At 37.2% G+C, this 21792-nt stretch overlaps 1 protein-coding gene across 1 annotated transcript; it reads right to left on the bottom strand.

Annotated features, from left to right (window-relative positions):
* Nucleotides 1–1428: 1428 nt before the first annotated feature.
* Nucleotides 1429–21358, bottom strand: apobb.1 (apolipoprotein Bb, tandem duplicate 1). Its single transcript, XM_032586056.1, has 30 exons — nt 21260–21358; nt 20205–20418; nt 18508–18540; nt 18302–18414; nt 18074–18219; nt 17825–17972; nt 17248–17400; nt 16872–16996; nt 16690–16775; nt 15079–15523; nt 14858–14972; nt 13524–13667; nt 13218–13432; nt 12941–13136; nt 12664–12843; nt 12346–12549; nt 12073–12240; nt 11769–11974; nt 11494–11676; nt 11282–11412; nt 10995–11205; nt 10752–10924; nt 10328–10488; nt 10125–10237; nt 9664–10037; nt 3189–9134; nt 2982–3093; nt 2866–2889; nt 2593–2779; nt 1429–2515 (listed from the first exon to the last, which is right to left on the bottom strand). Exons 2-30 carry the CDS (start codon nt 20257–20259, stop codon nt 2246–2248), a joined length of 10617 nt encoding a protein of 3538 aa, XP_032441947.1. The 5' UTR covers nt 20260–20418; nt 21260–21358; the 3' UTR covers nt 1429–2245.
* Between the last annotated feature and the right edge of the window lie 434 nt (nt 21359–21792).

The raw sequence follows: 21792 nt of genomic DNA, 5'->3' as shown, positions 1-21792 counted from the left end.
TACTAAAATTGCACATATACGCTGTTAACATATCACACACACAAACACAATTTTTCTCTCTCTCACACACTACTACAGACCCACACAAACACTTATAAGACTTAAAGTTGCACATATATATTTTTAACATATCACACACACACAATTTTTCTCTCTCACGCACTACTACAGACACACACTTCACGTGTGAGTCCGTAGTAATGCGTATGAGAGAAAAATTGTATGCGTGTGTGATATTTTAATTGTGTATGTGTGCAATTTTAGTCCTGTGAGTGTGTAAGTATGTAGGGGTGTGTGTGTGAGCAAAAACTTAGTTTTTGTGCTAAACCGCCCCCCATGCTTTTGACCTACAATCTATGTGACTAAATTAAGTTCACTTTACTTGTATTTTATGTTTCATGTGAAGAAATGAGTAAGTCTTGTTTCTTCAAAATTAATAAATTATGCAAATAGTTGCCCTATGTTTTGACTAGATAGAGCAGAATATTTTTATCAGTGTATATTAAATAAATGTCAGCTAAGAATTAAACACAGCGGGCCTGACACACATTAATAAATATCACTGTAAATATAAACTCTGAGGATTTTCACTCCTTGTGCTACGCTTTGCTTCATAGAGAGGGTTTGAACCCTCGGCTATTGAGAAACGATTGCTTACTGGAGACGTGAACTCTGATGAAGTCTTAAATTTTACCCAATCGCTAAGATTTGGCTGTGACGTATGTAATGCATCAGTCAATTCGACCCCTCAAAGCTTACCGGAAATTGCCTGCGCTGTAAACAACCATCCTCCACTGAGAAGTGCCAAGTCAAACTACGTGGCTGTTATTGTTAATTTAATACTTGGAAGCGTGGAAATGTTATTAGAATTACTCAGTTCACTTAGGGAAGGATGGGATTTGAAGCTTTCTTTTCTACATCCTTTCTTGTCCAGTTTCAAATCAGCAGAATGACGGACAAATTCACATTCCATGTTTACAAAAACATCAGTTTTTGCATCATATATGTAATGCATATGTAAATAGTAATACACTTGTTGAATAAACAATTTTAATCTGATTGTTGGTTTGAAAATAGGAATGTGTTAGATTACTTGTTACTAAAAAGTGTGGTATATTGAATTTGTGCGTTCTGACATCACTGCTGAACAATCATTGATATAACCAGCTTTAAAAGTCCTAACTACTCTACTACTACTTCACCTGTTGAAGGAAGTTCTACTAACTTCCTTCAACATCTTTCATTAATGACAAGCATCTTAGGAGAGACTTCAATCAATGAACTGTCAAACAGGGTGTGAAGCCCAAAAGACTGCTATAAGTCTAGCCCAAAATTATTCATTAAATTAAATTATTCAAAAAATTTTATCTTTTCTTAGGGTTTCATTGGACTTTATGCAAGTACAAACAAATGGAGTAAATCGGTCACTTAAAGTTTGTAATACTGGCTTTTATTTTTTGTTTGAGTTCCAGTAAAATGCTACAAGGTCAGAATTTATACAGTAAAAAACAATTACAATTAAAAGAATGTGACAGGTGTTCTATAAAACACACCTATAAATACAATTGAGTTGTTCACACTCTTTCCAAACATGTGTGGTGAACAGATTGTAACATGCAGACTTAGGTTTTCAGTCTAGGTGGGTTATTTAATCCTGAAAATGAAATGGAAGGTCAATCTCAAGCTTGCCATTGCTTGTCCTCATGTAGGCTTGTACTTCCTCTGAAGTTTGCTGCACAAGACCATAAATTGCATTGTTTAACTGATGTATTAGTTCAATGATCCAGTCCATAATGGCCTCACACAGTTTGCTGATTTCATCCAAGTTGAAAGGAGGAATCTGGTCACCTATTTTCTTAACTGCTGTAACAACCTCCCAGTAGACCTGATTGAAGTTGATGAACACTACATCTAAATATTCAGACTTGATAGAATCTACATACTCCTGTGTTTTCTCAATCATTCCCTTCATCTAACTTTTCCAGCATCATGTCAAGACTCGATATTTTTCACAAAGTCTATGATGTCATCAAAGACCTTTTTGATACTTACTTTGACCTCAATTATCTGCCTTCCAGTAATCACCTCACCACTTGGCTATTTCACTTCAAGATTGCTAAATTTCTCAAGAAAATAGTCATAGTACACCTCCATGTTTGCACAGATGAATTGATTAGTTGCCTCCATCTTACTAGCACTTCTGCCGGTTAGCTTCTTTAGGAGTTTGGGAAGAGTGGTCAGCTCATCATTCAGTGGTGTCCCTAAAGAAAATTAATATCTGGCTCACTTGATCATCATAACTGATTGCGATATTATAGGCTTCGTTGACATGGTTAGTAACAGAATGCTGGAACATCTCCATGCTGCTTGTGATTCGGAATATGTCAGACATTGCTTTATCCGAAGATAGTTTTGTCTTCAATTGAGCAATCAGATCCTCAGATGCCTTCATGTACACAATGTTTGTGTTGGTCATAGAGATCAGCAAGATGTCAAAATCAGTGTCTGAGAACATCTGCATAGAGAAAAGGGATGTTAAATCAGTCAGTTTTTTAAAATCTCAAAATGGTAGTTATTTTGTACAAAACTTACAGGAGAACGGCCATAGAACCTAGCACTCATTTGGGATGGGTCTCTGCAATCAAGTTGAAGGCCCAAGAAGCCAGACGATGGAGTAGAAACAGAGACATTAACAAGGTCTCCGTGTGCAGCATAGTGCAGCCTCAGATCAGTGAAAGTAGCACTGGTGATGCCAACATTCAACTTAAGTTGGACAGCACTGTCAGAGAAAACAAGCATTTTAATAAAAAAGAATTATGAACAAATTATCAAATACCAGCATAAATACCTACGGAGAATATTTACCTTTCATCAGCTTGGTGTTTCCTCCTTAAACAGGATAGAAAAGCACTTTAATATCTGTTGCTTATATTGAATGTTATTATCAATCATCTAAAATGTGTCAAAATGTAAAATATTACCCCCAAGCATAAACAATGACATGTTCGACATCCATGTTGAGATGAGGTTCAGTCAGGACAAGATTGGTGACTATTTTCAGGAGGTCATTCTCAAACGTTACAGTGGTGGAACCTTGGAGAAGGAATAGAAATATTCACTTCTGAGGTCAGCAGTATGTTAGTTATGGGATAGTAATGGATATATTAGAACTATTTTAATCAACTCACCTTCCATGTCATATTGCAAAACCCCAATAGGATAAGTAGCAGTGGATCTAAATGTGATCTTGAGGGCAGGGGCACTCCACTCCACTTCAGTGAACATGTTTGTGTTGTACACTGGGCTAGCAAGCTTAGCATTTGTAGTCATCTTCTGCTTGGATGGGTTCAGTTCAACAACTGTCTTTTCAAAGTAAGCAAGGTCTCCCAGGCTGCTTGGCTGTTTTATATCAATCTCAATATCAGCTTTCAGTAATGAAGGTTCAAAGTCAATAATTGCCTTTACAATATGTTTTCCCTCAGTTTTGAAACTTAATGAGTTTGCTCCATTGTTGCTTGAATAGGCAAGCTCTACAAAAAGACGGCCCATTGAGGCTTCAGCAGCCAACTGTTGGTTTACATCTATGGCAAGGACTTTGGTGGTGCCATGATTAAGCTTGGCATCAGTAATAAACTTGCAAGTTGAGCGGACAGTGTTTGTATTTAGGTACACCACAGCCTCATTGTCCAGAACACCTAAAACTAGATAGTTTTCCAATGCTGTGCTGTCCATATTTGACTTAAAGGATGACTCCACTGAAAGGTACTCTTCATCTATTTCTACTTTCACAGTGTGCTCTGCCTCAACCTTTCCAATAGCATTTATATTAGGAATGTTGAAATCACCCTTTAGCTTTAGAGTGGACAGGGCTTTGGGTTTGGAATATGGATTTGCAATCAGATTTTGGCTTGCTTCCAGATTGAGTATAGGTAGGGCAATAATTGATGATGTCGATACAGAGACAGTGTTCATGGTATAGGTACTGTCATGTGTGCCTTTAATGTAACGATTTTCCAGGGAGAGAGAATTGGCTATCTTAATTCCTCTCTTGGTGCTCAGATTGGTGGTTCCTTTGAGTTTTGTGTTCAGACCTTCAAACACAGATGTAGTGGTAGCTCCTAGGCGGAACACAAGATCATCTTCAGCAGAAAGCAAAGTCTCAGCATTAAGGTTTATAATCGCAGACTTAAAAGAATACTCTGAGTTCAGTTTTCCCATTTTGGGTATCTGAATCAGACCCATCACATCAATTATTGGGGCAATGGTGCTTTTTGTGTAAAGGATCTTGGCATCCATATTGAAAGTCTGCTCAGTAGAAGACAGAATATTTTTGAGTCCAGTCTTCTCAAACAAGTTCAAATCATCGATAGGTGGAGAATTGAAGTTCACTAAGGGTAGGTCAAGTTCAGGAATGCTAATTGGATATTCCAGGAAGGACAGATCAGTCTGACCATTCACTTCGATTAAGACACCAGCATAATTTCTGGTATTGTCTGCAGTGAAGTTGGAGAACATTTTGTACTGATTGAGGCGAGCCAGGAAGGCTGCATTCACCTTTTGAAAGTCAGGTCTTATGTTGACCAAGAAATCATTCTGCAGGTCTATCTTGGCATTCAGAGATTTGAAAATGTTGGCCTTGGCATTTGCTTTGTTTTGTATTTCAAAGAAAACTTCAACAGGGTGGACTTTGAAATTGGCTGTGTTAGAGACCACTCCGCTATCTGCACCATACAGTTCAGTCTCATGTTTTGCTTTAATCTCAATCTTCATATCATAAAGATTGGCAAGTCCTGATGCCTCAAGAACACTACTCTTGATGAATGGTGCCTCTCCCTCATTCTGAACATTAAACTTAAAGTAGCTAAAAGTGCCAGATTCAACTGTAATGAGCTGTTTCATTTTTAGGATTTCAGACTCTGTGCCACCGGTGAAGGATAGATGGACAGTCTTGGGATTGAGAGAAAGCTCAAACCTGCTCTTGTGATTGCAATCATGACTGTTCATTTTCCCTTTTCCTGTACTATCTACCTCAAAATTTAGTGTTAAGCCATTTTGCTTCACAACTGACTTCTGGGTTGCAATAATGTCACTTGAAATATCAGCAAATGGTATATTTACTACATGATTGTAAGTTGTATCAACAGTAGAGGTCATTCCTCCTGCCACCGCAATAAAGGCTGTGTTCATCAAGTTGGCCGAGTAGGGTGCAGTATCAACCTTAACTTTGGTTTTTGCTTGTGCTTGGGCTAGTGCTTGAGCTGAAAGACCATACAGAGTCACAGATGCCTGATGGTCAATACCTAGAGAAGTGTGTTTGAATGTTAAAGTTTCTGCAAGTAAAACACGGTTCATCTTTGGGATTGCAATGCGAGCATTGCTGTCAAGCTTATAATTAAGAATTTCCAAAGTGGGAGATGTGCCCTGAGAACTAAAGGATCCAGTGAATGAAGGTGACATGCTCACAGTGGAGTTCTGGAACTCGGCAGATGTCTTTATAGTGTACATGGGAGATTGGAATTTAATCTCACCGTAAAGTTTACCAAAGCATGGAAGCATAATCTCCTTTGGAATTGTTGGCAGCTTTATTTCTGGAATCTCCAGAGCTTTGGCAAACTTTTCTGTATCTACTTGCGGAATGCTGGGAAATGTGACTTCTAAAAGAGGGATTTCTGGCAAGGTGATCTCAGGAAGCGTTGGGAGGTAATTCAAAGTCAGATCTCCAAAGAAAGCATCTGGATCTGGCATTTTGATTTCAATGTTTACAATGAAATCAATGAATTCAATGATCATCTGATTGATGTCATCAAATGAAACAGTGAAAGCTTTCACAGTGTACATGTCCAAGATGGTAAACTCAGGCATGTTAATTTCTGCTGGAATCTCAAACTTATAACCGAGCTTTAGCTTTGTGGAAGGCACAACAAGATCTGTGAGAGGGAAGGTGAAGGATGACACATTGATTTCAGCTTGTCTCACTTCATTCAAAAGACTTTCAATGATCTGCGAAATCTCATGAACAATTTTCTCATCAGGCAACACCTCTTTTATTTTACTAATAACATAACTGATGTTGTGTACAATAATATCTATTCCTATTCCGAATAAGAAATTGACCCCATTCAAAAACTCGCTAAGTGTTTCTCTCATGTCAGGATTTCTGATTTTCTCTTTTACGAGTTCAGCAAATGTCTGGATGACATGTTCATAGATGTCTGTTACAGAATTAACTATTTTTGCAACTTTTATTTCTCTCAGATGCTCTATAAAGTCTCGAATAGATGATAGTACTACATTGACAAATTCTCGTGCCGCCTCAAGTTTCTCCGAAATTTTGAGAGTCCTGATTATCTCATTTGAGTAATTTCTATACTCTTCAATAATTTGATTAGTGTTGTCCACAATGTCATTGTAGTTAATGGACTTTAACTTTTGGAGCATGGTTTCAATATACATATTGAACTGTTCAATTATAACGTTAACCTCAGTTGTTTTTAAGTAGTCAGTAGTGGCTTGAAAGATTTCTATAAATCTGCTGGAGATGTCTGAGTCCTTCACAATTTTTACAGCAGCCTGGATGGTTTCCTGAATTCTCAGTTGTTTAATAAGGTCTTCTGCTTTTTCCAAGACAACCTGAGCCTTTTGATCAACTTGAAGATATACAACTAACTCTTTCATCTTAGTAAAAATTACATTAATTTTGCCAACAAGGTCAAAGTCATGAATCTTACGCTTAATGTCTGTCATTGTATTATCCAATATGTTTACTGGAATATGAGAAACAAAGAAATCAATTATCTCTTTCATGTCCCTAGATGACATCAGTAGGTGTGAGAAGTCAAACTCGTCAATTCTATCTTTAACTTTAGTCACGATGGACTGTACTATAGCTTTGATCTGAAATCGGGCTTCGATATCAGACAGGAATTCAATACTGCTGCCTTTAAGTTTTTCTAGTTCAATTTGTTGGATCAGTTCACTTATAGTTTCAATCACATTAACAACTTTAGCTTTGAGCTCATTCAAGTCTTCCAGAACATTTTCTATCTTCTGACTAAAATTTTGATAGAGGAAGTCAGAGAAGGTTTGGACGTAAGATGAGAGATCGATGAAAAATGTCGCAATGGTTTTCCTGAGACTTTTCAAAGCTTCATCCACATTCTCTCTGGTGATAACAAAATTTTGGCTAAAATCATTGAAAAGCTGTTTCAGTTGATTCACTTTGTCTTCTAAGTTAATTTGAGCAATAAGTTCACTTATTTCCTGGGGAAGAGTCTCAAGTCTTGCCCTCACCTCACTTTTGTTGAGGAAATTTTGCAGAGATTCTGCTACAACCACAATTAATTCCTTGATGCTCTCCATGAAGACAGGCAGACTTTCAATCAGGGGGATTTGAATAATATGACTTTGTGTGCTCTTGTCATATTTGAGGAAGCCAGAGATGGCGAAATCTTGGTTCTCTGTGGAGGCTGTGTTAATGATGTTTGTAAGGATTGTGCCTCGAACCTCAATTCCAACCCTCTCGTGAGTATTATAAATCTCTACTCCTTGACTAAATTCATGCTGATTCATTTTAGATTTAACTTTAAAAGTTGCTTTTTGCTCCTGGGGTGTTAGAACAGTATCTATGTTGTTATCATATGTGGTGTCAAAGGAAAAGCGGTTATCTAGCTTCTGGGTCACTGATGCTCTACATTCATGGGAGCTGACTAAAGCAAGGGGTTGTGCTCTCAGAGAGGACTTGCTATAAAGTTGGGCACTGTGCTGTCCATAGAAGGTAATATCTCCATCTCCATTGAACATGGCATCAAGGTTGAAATCAAAAGGAACAAAATTGCAGCGCATGGTGTGGTCAAAGCGAATAAACTGTGAGTTAAAGCGGGCATCGTTACTAAACCTTGCAGCAAGGCCAACAATTTCAAGCTCAGTATTATGGCTCATGTGAGTGCCAAATACCTTTCCAGTGGTGCTGTATTTTGCATTTGCACTTAGATCTGCATAATTAATCTGGTACGTGTGCTTTATTTCGTCTACTCCATATAAGGCTGTCAGTTTTCCAGTCAAGTCAATCTTGTAAAATTCTGCCAGTAACTGTGCATCATTATCAAAACTGGCATCCAAAAGTTTCAGGTGGTTGTTAATTTTTGCAGAGGCAGTATGAGGTTTCAGGCCAAAGATGATATCGTGATTATAAGAGGCATATTCACTTGCACCAGCTTCCACCTTTGAGTTGAAGTCCAGACTAGAAAGAGTGATTGTCAGAATGTTAGAATTATCCACTTTGATATCATGAATTGCAGCCTTGTTGGTAATGGATAGAATTGCTCTTGAAGCATCTATTCCAGCATTGAAGGTGTTTTCTAAAGAGAGTGGGCTTTGGAGAGTTGTTGTTCCACTTGTGCTTAAACCATCTTTGTTCATTTTCAATCTGGCCTCATGTGTAACTTCATTCTCAAAAAGCTTTATGTTGGCATTGCAGCTTACTGTCAGACCATTGTCATCGAAGGTGGACATAAGTATGGAGTAAACACGATTATCAGAGTAGTCTCCATTCGTCTCTATTCTTATAGTGGCTCTACCAGCACCAGCAGAGGCTTCAGCCTGGTTGTTAATCTTGAGACCAAGAGCATAAGCTCTTGCATCACATTTCATTGTCAGCTGACTCTCTTTGAAAGAAATTTCTGCGACATGTGTGAAGATGTCCTCCAAGGCTTTGGTGTTTGATTTAACCAAAAATTCACCATTGCTAAGGGACCCTAAAATTTGGTTCTCGGCTTTAAAAATGGTAGAATCAAGTTGGATTTTAGAATCAATCTTTGCCTCTGACCTGAATGGGAACACAGAAATTGCCTGGACTGAAGTGGTTGTGCCATAAAGTGGTCCAGCCTCGAACGATCCCTCAAAGTTGTTGTCGACATTAATTCCTTGAGTGTTGATTTCAGTCATGCTAGAGTGCTGTAGTTTTGCATTAATACCAAATTGACTTGTGGCTTCGACTTTGGTGCGTGATTTCAAAGTGAATTTGTCTGAGATAACTCCATCTTCTTCAGTACTGAAACTAGCTTCGAATAATTTATGCGTAAAAGAGCTTCTCAAATGAGCTTTGATGGATTCGGTTATGGACACCATCCCAGTACCTAAACATAAAAGAAAAGAGAAAAACATATGTGAAGAATAGCAAGATGAGCTACTAATTATGATGCCCTAATAATTATGTACAACCAAGCAAATGAAATTTCTAAAAATTTCCCCATGAAATGTATAGCATAGTGTCTCTGCTTTCCCAAAAAGATCTGGTCAGGCTAAATAGCCTGATCAAAACCAGCTCATAACCTTAAGTGTACTTATATAAAAGACCTTACCTTTTACTTCTACAAATTTCTCAAGGCGAAACAATTCAAAAACTTTAAAAATAGTTTTCTGGGAAACCTCCATTAGTTATTCTAAAAGAAGGCTGTTTTGTTATTGGCAGCTTAAATACTGACGTATTGGTGACACCTAGGGGAAAAAATAATCTTATGCAAACTGGCCAAATGATTTCAGAACTGTAGTAATAGTTGTAGTAAAAAAAATAACTAGAATATTTTGACAAAAGAGACCAAAGTATCTCTTCACTGAATGAAAGATGATGGAAATGAGTTAACAAATTTGACAATCATAAAATACCTTCAACTGCTACAGAGAGGATGTCAATTGGGGAAGTTCCTTTTGCATCAAACCTTGCAGAATAGCTAGGTGGTTCTACAACATCTTTTCCAGCTGCAAGTGTTGCCTCCACATCATAGAGATTGCTGTTTATCAAAGTTGAAAGTTGAACTTTGCTAAAGAGAGGTACAGACACAGTGAAACTCTCTGGAACAGCAATGTCGGGCATCAGGATTTTTCTGGCGGCAATTTCCAATCCAAACTGGGGTATTGACAGCCTAGGAATAGTTAGAGCTGGTGGGAAATTTAGGTCTGCTGGTGTCTTTCCTCCTAGAGGCAGCGGGATTACAAATGTGAAGCGATCATCGTTGAAGTAGAAGATGGCCTTTGCATCACTGTTAAAAAAAGCAAGTCCCATATATAAATGTTTTTGATTATGTAAACATGTACTATTAAAATTAGCTTTGATTTACTAATCTTACGTATTCAGGAAGAGTTTCTCTGGCAAGGAAATATCTGGTATGTTGGGCAATCTGAAGTTTTGCATGTAAGGGAGCATTTCAGCACCATACTTTTCCATGTAGTTGTTTGCCGCCTAAAGAAATCACAGGTATGTTTTTATTGTTATTGTTGTTTTTGGTTTGTTCACATCTCTCACAAATAAATTCTGATGAAGGACATATACCTCCACAAACTTTCTGAAGATATGACGAACTTTCATGTCGCTCTGTGCCACTTGCATGTCAAGAATCTCATTGCCATACTGCTGAATGATGTCACCATTAGGCAAGGAGGTGGTTTTTGTGTCCACATCAGACTTGAACTCCAGCTCAATCTTGCTGCCATCTGAAAACATAATTCAATACCTGCATTATATACTTAAAAAGATCTGTCATTTATTAATGAACCAGTTTTAAAAAGAGTTTGGAAAAGGGAGGTAAGTTCAAAGAGATTTTGGTGACTAGTTCAATTAATCAATTGTTTGGTGCACTCTGCCACAAACTGGTTGCTGTCAATGTATTTCCAATTAGACAACTACAAAAGTAGAATTAGTTGCAGTCAAACTTTCATACACATAAGAAAAAAAGATGACAGTAAAATGGGATTACCGTATTTCATTTTAATTTTCTGCTCAGAGGAGGCATCCATGACCTTAATTTCATTCTCAAGCTCCAGTTCCAGTAGATCATTACGTTTTAAACTAGCAGTGACAGTGGATTCAGCGCTGATAGAGGGCACCAGGAGCTGGACTTGCAGCATGCCTTCTTTTTTTTCCTTCAAACTGAAAAATGTATCAGCCAGTCAATCTAGGGCCCCATTATTATTTTATGTATTCATATTGCATTTCTTACTTAGTACGTGCAATCAGGGAAAGCTGAGGGATATTCTTGTTGATGAAATCAAGAAAGATGGAATGAGTTCCTTTGACTTGCGTATTCCCATCAATGACACCGAGCCTGAGTCCGACCTCCACATCAAAGTCAGGGATCTGAACGTCTGCTGTGATGACATTCTTTTCTCTGTTGTATTTCATCTCCAGTTGGGCTTCAGTTGGTGCTGCTCCTATTGTTGATCATGCAATGGTGACTTAATCCTTCTTGATTTATCCAATTAAAGCAACATTTATACTGATCCCTACCTTCAGCTCTCAAGATAAACTTCAAAACATCAACCTTCTGCCGGCCCTCGTCTCCCTCCTTGAGGAGCTTGTATGTAACAGTTGCTGTGTACTCCGTAACTTCTCCTGTGGAATGGAGCTCCACAACAAATCTGTGTTGTTCAGTTGACAGAACCTGTTAGCTATCACATGCTATTTTTGACATTACTGGTAGTAAGGAATTTCAAACTTACTTGCTGTCACCGGTCAGGGGGAAGTAGGGTGCAGTCTCATGAGAGAATGCATCAGTGTACTGCAGAGCAGAGCAGTATTTCATGCCAATGAAGGCAGGTGTGCACTTATTTAATTCAACTTTGTCTTTCACCACTGGAGGTAACATTTTCACATCTGATCCGATTATTGCCACAAAGGAGTTTCTAAATTGCAAAAGTAGCAAGAATTTAAGTATGCCTGAAAGCTATACTTAAAAATAAAAACTGTTTGAGCATTTTATTTTTGTATAGCTTACGTTATTTGGATTAGCTTGGCAGGGTTTGTTGGAGCTGGAATAGTCAGCTTAACGTGGTCACGTCCCATTGAGACCTTGGCTCTGATCCCACTCTCGTGGAAGATGTTAGTGTGCATCTCTAGTCCAGAATTGACATATTCAGGGATGTAGGATCCAACTTGAGTGACAAACTCAATGCCACCAAATGGCATGAATGTCGCTGTGCTCTGTAGGTAAACACAGAAGAAAGATTGAGGCAACAAGACTTGAGTTGATGCTGTGAAAAAGTTATAAGCATCTTGTTACCACTGCCACAGATAATCACCATGTCGCGAGCAATCTGAAGTCCGCCTTTGAAGCCTGGGGAGAAAGTACCAGACAGTGCGATCCTTAGAGGTACTCCAGTAACAGTTGGAAGGAAGAATTCATTGTCCATGAAGATGTAGTGGGCAGAGATTGTGTTGTCAGGGCTAGTCATCAGGGATCTTAGTATCTGTGCCAAAAAAGTCCACAAAGGACATTTAGCAAATAAATTATGGATTTTTAACAAAAACTAACTTTCAACAAGAACTGATAGGTTCTGCTTTTTTGAACTCACTTCATGTGGAAACATCTTGAGCATCTTGTCAATCAGCATGCCAGCAGAGTAGGTCATCTCCTCGATGTCATTAGTCCTGAGATATCCCAGCTCATTTCCCAACAGTTTCAGATAAACCATTGCTTCCGGAGACTGTGCAGTCTCCAGTTCATTGACCAGCTTCTCAAGGTTTTGTCTGACCTCGCTCACCAGGTTGTTGGAGGTCTACATGAAAACATGCAAAATTTCTTAAAACTGCCTGCTCTACAACCACCTCACCTCCCCAGAAAACATGAGATCAATATACAGTATGTGAGTATAGAATGTTGCTTGAAGTACCTCCCTCTTCATCCTATTTCTCTTCAATGCAGGTATGGCATTCTCCAGGATCTGATTGACTGGTTGTGGCATGTTTTCAGAGACAAAGTACATTGTCTTTAGGGCAGTATCAGGGAAAAAACCATTCTCTCCAAACAGGGCCTCAATTGTTGGTTCAAATCCTTCACCTGTCATACCAATCTGCAAAGATTGAGATTTTTTTTATTTCTAAGAAACTATTTTAGCTTTGCAAAATTCCTTAGGGCACAAAAGATGTCAAATAGTTTCAAGTATTTACCTCCATCATGTCAATCTCAAAGCCGAAAGCCCTCAGAGTCATTTCAAGCATAACCTCCTTGGGTAAGTAGCTGACACCCTCAAAAATCATGTTGCCCTGCACTGATCCAATCTTATAGTTGCGTGAAAACTTGATTGGGTCCATTGTGGGTCCGATTTCATTGCCTTGCAGGGCATCCTGAATTTTCTGCCTGAGACTGTAGAAAGAAAACACACTCTAGTAATAAAATAACAATAAATGTGGCGGCAATTTATTCTGTGGCATTGCTCGATCTTACTCTTCGGTTTCTGGTTCAGTCGAGGACAGAATGTTGGTTATGTGGGAGATTACAAAGCTCCTGAATTGTTGGTTAGCCTCACTGGACAAAGCGTCGATCAGCTGTGTGAGCTCACTCGGCTGTGGGTCCTTCATAATTATAAGATATGCAGCAATGCGTTCTTGGACAGGGTTGCTGTTGTCCAAAAGCACCTGCATAAACACGTCTCTTGTCTGCAATCGACAGACATCAATGAAAAAATAAGATTAGCAAAGAAATACTGACAAACAAAATGAAAATACTGGCTAGAGTTGTTTTGTTTACCCTATCTGGGATTGGAATCTGCCTGTATACTTGAATAGCAGCCTGCTGCACCATTTGGGAGGCTGCAGGCTCCTTCACACACTGGATCACAGCAGTCCGTAGTGCAGGACTAACAGGAATCACAGCTGGAGCCATATTTCCAATCACCTGAAAACAAATTCAAGCCAATTTTCAATTGGGATTACCTCACCTTGGAGATTCTTAAAAACACATTCAGATGAAGAAGCACTGAAGTTTGACAGCTCAGACTTTTATGCCCAGAATTTACGCGACGCAGATTTAAACGTAGGAACTTAGCACCTCAACATTTTTCTCAATAAATATATTTCGAATGACTCTTACTGATGGAAATTCATACTGAATATCAGTAACAACAGATATAATCCACACATAAAAAATCTGAACCAATACCAATATAAATGTATGCGTAAGTACAATGACACATGGAGGAAGTATTGAGTGCATGGAGAGAAGATGCAAAAAGCCAAAAACACCTAAAATCTGTCAGCATTTGGAAAGCAATCCTGCTACCAGTCAGTGCCAATTAATGGTTTTGTCCAAATAATATAACTGATGGTTTATGAAAAGTTTTCTAATAACCAAGGTATTGCATAAGATGCATCGTTGTAGCGTTATTATTGCAAATACGATGGTTTGTGTAGACTTTGATGCAAATGAATTGATTTTTGTATAAAAATATTAGTTATTTTGACAACCCAAATACCAAAAGGAGAATTTTGGAGGGAGGAACATCACATTGTGGGATGTTTGTTACTTTCCTGCAAAATCCTACAGTTAAAGGAGCAACAATGGGAAACTTTTTGCTGAACATTCCTAATACAAATGTAAAGACAAAACCGAGATGTATTTTTCAACAAGATAAAGTTCCCAAACATGTAACACCAAAACTTCTCAGAGGCAACAAGATGATGCAATCAATAAGTCAACCAGTGTGCAACTGAAAACATATCGAAAGAACTGTAGATCTGACGAGTTTTCCCATTACAGAAACATCTTGAAGTTGTCACAAAAACAATTTTCTACTATTGAACACATTATGTTAATATGTTTAATCCTTATTTCCTATGTCTTCCATTTTGTACAAAAATTACTGGACTGTGAATGGATTAATTAAGTTTCTATATGTGGGTTACATACCGTATATCATTACTAAATCCAATATAAATTTCACATCACTAGACTCATTAGAAATATATTTACCAATAAAATGTGGATGTTTTCAATACTTATATCCCCTGCCACATGTTACTTTCATTACATATTCGGCACATTCTGGATTTTTGTTTGTATTTTGAGGTAGCAGTTGCGATACTTGCCCTGAGAGTCAGGAATGTGTGGTCCTTCGCCCCAGTACAGTCGCCCAACTGGGAAGCCATGAACTCAGCAACAGAGTGGATCTCTGGAATAGTTTTTTTCTCAACTTTGTGAAATCTGTAGAAAAGACACAATGATAAATGCAAAAGAGTAAAATCATGCATTTGGTAGAATAGTAGTATTTCTGATTAATTTTACACAAAACAAAGAAATGGTCACCTACCGTTTGACAACATTGCTCAGGGCATACATGATGGGCTTACTAGTTTTGTATTTGGCCATTTCGAGCAAATCATTGATCAGGAGCGCAGAGGGATTGGACATGATTCCCAACACGAAAACAGCAGCATCAACTTCAATGTCTGAGGTGTCGAACGTCCTGAGGATATGCATGATTGCACTGCTGCATTCGGGGGTTCCACACTGGGCCAGAACCTGGTAGGTCAGGAAGCGGGACAAGGCGACGACCTCAGGAAGGGCAGCTTTCAGGGTTTCAATCTTCATTCCACGGACTGTGGAGATGAGGGTGTGGAAGAGGTGTGCCCTCCTCTCTCCTTCGGTCTCAGGCAAATTGACCAGTTGTCTCATGAGATTCACGGCCGTGTCTTTATCTTGGATGGTGCTCTTGTCCTCGACAATCTCCATGGTGAGATCCTTGACGTTGTTGTCTTAATATAAAACAATCAGACATCTGAATTAATTGTTATAATCTGCAAACCACAATGTAGTTTCCAAAAAGATTATTTGAAATGTTTAATAACATCCTCAAAACTTTCCACGGTGGTATTATTCAAAATAATACTACATACAATACAAGAAAGATATTTTCTTCGTGCAGATTTCCACTCTTTTTTTTTTTTTTACTTAGCAATTATTCCACTCACATTGTTCTATTTTCAGTCTCTTTCTTGTTGTATAAATCTGATGTTTAATAGATGTTATTCAGGCTTCTTTGTTGACATGCTGAATGAATCCTCAAAGCACTTTAGGAGTAATTTTAGTGGGCCAGCCACCACTGGGAAAGTCACTGTTACAATATTGTTTCCATTTGTGGATAGTGAAACTCACTGCAGTTCTCTGGAGTCCCAAAGGATCTGAAACTTTTTCCAGACTGATCGATGTTAATGACTTGTTTCCGTTATATCAAAATATGAGGTTTTGTCTTCTGAGACTTTTTGACCTTCATGTTGTCAGACTGACTTTCTTGATTCTACAAGTCCAGTAGTAGTGAAAACTGAACTCAGCCGTTCAAGGAATGTGTTTAATCATACTTGATTTATCACGTAAAAGCTCCATTTTGTATTTACTCATTGGTAACTTCTTTTCTAAGCAAATCTGCAAGGAGGCAAATACATTTTCACATCACTGTATACAGGTTAAGCAACTTTTTCTGCCAACTACATGACTTTCCAAAAAAGAACCACGTTTTACTTCAATTGAACAACAGATTTTTTTTAAGTCACATTTTGGTTGGACGAAGTGCTGGTTCAAAAACATATCCCTAAAACATCTTTAAAATGTCAAATAGTCACGTCATGTTACTATTTCATAGATTCAAATGGTCAATTCATTCTAGCGTACCCTACCCTTCAACAGACCAAGTGTTTATCCTTTGTCTATTTAATTATGCTAGTAGTTTATGCATATAAGTAATCACAAATATGCTAACATAACTTCAATTCTGTTCTTACCGTTTACCTATATGATTTCTATTTACTATTTATACATGATAATAATTAAATAACCATAGTCACTAAATTGCAACATTCTGTCTTATTGCCTGACTGAATTTTTTTAATGATTTCTGGAAAGTGACCTTTAAGAGAGGACTTACCACGTTCAAATACTCTGTCATTGTGAGAAGAAACCTGGGCCAGAGTCAACTCCTGCTTTCCAACATTGGTAAATCCATATTTTCCCCTGTAAAAAAAACAAACATATAAACATAAGTGAACAGAAATTTAAGCATGAATCTTTGTTCATTAAATGGTAACACTCTTGAAGGATTTGATTTACTTGTGGGAGAAAGGTATGACGAGGTGTTCTTCAGTGCAGGAACCGGAGGTCATGTGTTTTTTCTCATTATCAAATTTGTAGTTACATGTTTGGGAACTTCTGACCAGCTGAGCCAATGGATAGTGCTACAAATTAGGATAGCGTGAAATTAGTAACGTAGACCATTTAAAAAAACACAGGTGAAATGTTTGTGTCGTCACATAACATCCAAGTTTTATAAATTGCATTGCTAAATCTCATATTTAAGCACAGATTCAACAAAGAAAAATGAATACGATTAAATCTGTCAAGAATAAAATGTTGGTTTCTTTCACAGATTATTTGTGCAAAAGTATTTCCTGTGATCTCCTTGCAGCATGACTTTAGGGAGTCTTACCATGCCAGTAATAAGTGCCAGAGGGCTGCTGTGATCTCTTATGGGCTCAAACTTGTCACATGTGGAGAGATCCCTGTGCAGGCTGATGTCAGTGTCAATGTCCTCTCTGGCATTGCTCTTGTAGGAAGTCATGCACTTGCCATGGATGGTGGGCTAACATAAAGATGGAGAATTAGAGAAGATAAATGCATGATGGAAATTGGAAATATACATTTAAAGAGTTCCCCATGCTTAATGGCAGCTTCGGTAAAGCCTTGTAAGAAGCCTTTAAAATAAGTAAAAACTTTATAAATAGTTATATTAGCAAGATCACTGTTACAGCAACGTCCGGTTCTGTAAAGTTAGGAATCTGAAGGAAATAATAACAAATCTCTAAAAGGAAGTTGCTGCAGGAGAGCCGGCAATGTTGGCACAGAGGATTTCCTGAAAAAAAATTGCATTTTAATTTATTTTTTGTGTGCTTTATTTTTTATTTTAAGGCTTTTTGCACATCTTTATTTTAAGGCTTTTTGCACATCTTTTCCAGGGGTGCCATTAAGTTTAGCCGTTAAGCATTTTTCTTAATAAATCCCTCTACCATGTTGCTGTTCTTCTCTTCCTCCAGCAGAGGCACAGCCAGGGCAGAGACGATGCCTCTCTTGAAGTTCAGAACAGTTGTTGTTTCGCCATCCGCAGGGAAGAGCTTCACATCATACTCACCCTCAACAACAAACTTCAGAGGATGCCTTTAAGAAAATGTGTAATATTTTTTATTTATAAATCAGTTCTTCTTCAGAAGTTTTTATTTCTTCCTTTTAACACCCATACTTCAGGTGGATTATCTTACCGTTCCATTTCGGCGGCAAAGCCGTTAGAGCTGGCGGCTGGAAGGAACACCGGGTTGCCATTTGCATCCGTGTCCACCACCTCGCTCAGACTGCAGCCTGTGGTGTGCAAGATGAAACTGCACATCTGTGGAACTTCAATCTCAACCTGTGTAACAAATCAAAGGCTTTTTATTCTGTCTTATGAACAGAAAAAAAAGTAAATCTTGATGATTATAAAACAAAGCTACCTTGCAGGAGGCCTTGGGACCATTCTTGAGCTTAGAGGCCCCACTGACAGCATTCAAAGATTCAGCTTCATATTGGTATTCATATTTGTGCAGGGGCTTGTACCTTTGGGCCACTAGAGGAGATCAAAAAAAGATTTGAAGCATCTTGATTCTGTATCATGAATGTTTGATCATTCTAAAGGAACAAAATGCTAAAAGCAACTTACGCAGACAAGTTGAAAATATTTCGTCTTGGGCAACTGTTAATAGAAAATCAGATTATTTAGCGTTGTTTTTGGTAAGATTTCTCTAAGGGTAACAAAATAATGATGTATACTTGACTTGTACTAGTGCAGTTATAAATTATTATGCTTAAGTGTTTCTTAATTCACTGGTTGTTTGTGTTCAAAAAGTCAGCAAATGCAGAAAGACGTCATCACAGTTCGCCTGGTCCAAAGTGACACCTTCAGTTGTTGAACAGTTTAAACCACAAATTGATTTGGTATTTTTGTGAAAATATGTCATCAAATATCAAGTTATTTTTATCCTAAGCATGGATACACATTTTTCAGGAAGTTTTAAATCACACCTGACAAGAACAAGAATAGGACTTTTTTTTTTCCTTTTCTTTGGTTGCTTTTTCGAATAGGAAGCATGAAAAATCTTTTTTACCAGAGATTATTGGAGAGGATATGTACAATTAAGTTTATTAAAAACATGACCATGGAATTTGACAGTTACCAAGAAAATATCGAAAGGAGCATCAAATCTGATAGGAATCAATATGTATTTATTGTTAAAGTCTAAATCGCTAATGAAACCTAGTAAGCAATATGAGAAACATTTTAAACTGCAAGCTAAAGTGTTATCTCTATTTAGAGTGAAAATAGAACAACTCAGGTTTCCATCTCTCAAAAAGGAATATTATTTTTTATGACATAATGTTTTTTGTCAGTTTTAAGGTCTGAGGGTCATTGTGAGGGAAGTATGAGAAATGAAAAAGAAGAAAGTCAAGGTTTCACATATGGCAACTTTTCCAGGCAATTAGTTAATTTAGCCATCCATAAGGGTTCTTCCTCAGACCAACAAAAAACGAAAAACATTGATATGAGGGACTAGGTCAATGTTTGGCAAAAGTTGCTGTATTTTGCCTGAAGTGAAGGTTTATTGAGATTAAATAACAAAACTGAGTTGGTCAGCAAGTGAGTAGAGGAGCAGAGACTTTTTGGAGATGAAAAGTCTAAGTTCAAGGATTAGTTTGTGCAACACAAGCGGCAAAGCTAAAAATGTTCAACTTCCTAAAAAATGAAAACAGTGAACAAAAGATTAACTCAATAAAAATTGTAGTATTTGAAAAATGTTTAAAAAAAGTTGTAAAATGGTAAAAATAAATCATTTGTTGTTATTTTTATTTATTTTAGATTAAAAAAAACTATCACTTTAGATTAAAATAATATTACAGAAAATGTACTTTTAGTAAAAGTACATTGTTAATAAGAAACGGCTACAAGTAAAGAAGGAAAAATATTTTCAAAAATCATTCTGGAGTCATATTTACTATGAAATGCAATCACACTGATTGTTTTTGATCAGTTGCCTATTCTATAAAATAAATAGGCAGCATGCCTTCAAAATTATTTACATTTTGAAAGCATTGTATATTTAAATTCTATATTTAAATTACACTTTGTCACTTCAGACTTAAAAATCAAAGATTTGACTTTGAACTTGACTTTAGACTTAACTAAAAGACTTGTGATTTGCAAAATAATGTTTTGAACATAAGTTTTGCAGTAACACTGGGCTACATTTAAAAACTCATTAAATGCTTGAAATTCATGTTAAAGTACTTTACATTTACTGTTTAGATATGAGCATATTTAAACATATATCTGTGATGTTAGATGTGTTGAAAGGTACTCACGAGCCAAGGCTGATATACTGAGGAGCAGCAAAAGGCAGAGCTTAGAGACCCCCATGGCGGGCTCTTTGTAGCTCTCTCCTCCCGGGTTGGCGAGTTCTCAGTCGAGACTGATGTCTCTGTCTCAGCTCGGCTGTTTTATACCGACACCTGGACTCTGTCAGAGGGCCGCGAAGCACAGACAGCTCTTTGAACGCTCAAAGTCCACTGCACACTCCTGTGTAGAGGAACACAGGCAAAAGGTTTGAGTATGGAGCTCGAAGCATGCTTACAAAAACTTGTACTTTATTTTAGATATCAATTTTTGGTAAACAGTATTTGAGTTAAATGAGAGATAGATTTTTTTCTTTGTAAGGTCATTAAAATGAACTGAAATGCTCTAATTTTATTTGTTGCTTTCAACAAGAATCTGATGTGTTGTCAGCAATTAAACACATTTGTTATTGCCTTTGAAATTATGCTTAGTGTTCACTATTTTTCTAATGTGCATGCACAAAAAGATAAATATGCTTCTTGTCAATAAAAGTCATTTAACTATTGTATTCGTTAGATCAAAAGAATTTAATTTGATTTAGTGAAACATTCTAGTGCAATACTGCAGAGATTAGATTTAGTCCACAAAGCATTTCAGAAAACAAAAAATGTCATTCTTGCTGCAGAACTCAAAGTTCACTCTTACCAGCTTGATTCTGCAGTCTGAATTAGGTCACATATTAGTGATCACTGAGTGATCAAAGCATGATTTAGACACAAAGTCCCTGCAGTCTTTATTGGGAAAAGATAATCTTATCAAAAACTTTATAACTTGATATCTCTGATCTGAAGAATAACTATTACTCTAGATTTATTTTCTTAATTATGTTACATTCAGTTGGTCATTTAATGTTCTTTTTTTTTTACTGATCTACCTAATCAATGTTGCTGTTAGTATATTAAACACTAGCATTTGTGACCTATTTAACATACATTTTTTAAAAGGATATTTGAGAACTAACACATGAACTTTCAAATGTAATTATTGCTTATCAAGACAAAAAAGTTATTTTAGATGTACTTACTGCGTTTGTCTCTGGTACAAGAGTCAGCTGCTTGTTGTTCCTTTTCCACTGTCAACAGTGAAGACAGAGAAAACATTTACCAAACTTTTTTGGGGGTAAGAAGATGGACTTTGAGACTTTGATCAACAAATATCCAGAAGTCCGTGCATGCATCGATTTGCTGTTAGAATTTGGGACGACAGTTTTATTTGTGTCAGCTTTTTTTTTTTTACAAAACTGTTAAGTTGTTCCTTTCATTCCGTCTTATAATACACATTTCAAATGCCCACACAATGCTTGAGATATCACAGAGTTCTTTACTACTTTTAGTTCTTTTTGTAACTTTTCTTCTGTTTCTGAAACTGAATGTTATGCAATGATGAGTTGAATTTTGATCTTTAAATGTCTGTACAAAAGAGTGATGCAGTGGCTGCAGTCACAATCTTCACTAAATACTACATTTTTAGCCTTTAGCAGAACAAATGTTCAGTATTTATAAACAAAGAGGATTTTTTTCTAATAAAATTAGTTCTTAATAGCAAACTGACAAACTG

Source organism: Xiphophorus hellerii, chromosome 15 (genome assembly GCF_003331165.1).
Source record: "Xiphophorus hellerii strain 12219 chromosome 15, Xiphophorus_hellerii-4.1, whole genome shotgun sequence".
Classification (NCBI taxonomy): domain Eukaryota; kingdom Metazoa; phylum Chordata; class Actinopteri; order Cyprinodontiformes; family Poeciliidae; genus Xiphophorus; species Xiphophorus hellerii.
This window is presented reverse-complemented; position numbering and strand designations above follow the sequence as displayed.

Bases quoted from the DNA above. Each gene is read 5' to 3' on its own strand.
- apobb.1 (XM_032586056.1), bottom strand. From the start codon at position 20,259: ATGGGGGTCTCTAAGCTCTGCCTTTTGCTGCTCCTCAGTATATCAGCC. The intron at 13,137-13,217 runs GTAAGATCGAGC...TTCTTTCTACAG, and splicing joins ACTGAACCAGAAACCGAAGA to TCTCAGGCAGAAAATTCAGG. The intron at 12,844-12,940 runs GTAAATACTTGA...CAATCTTTGCAG, and splicing joins TTGAGATTGACATGATGGAG to ATTGGTATGACAGGTGAAGG.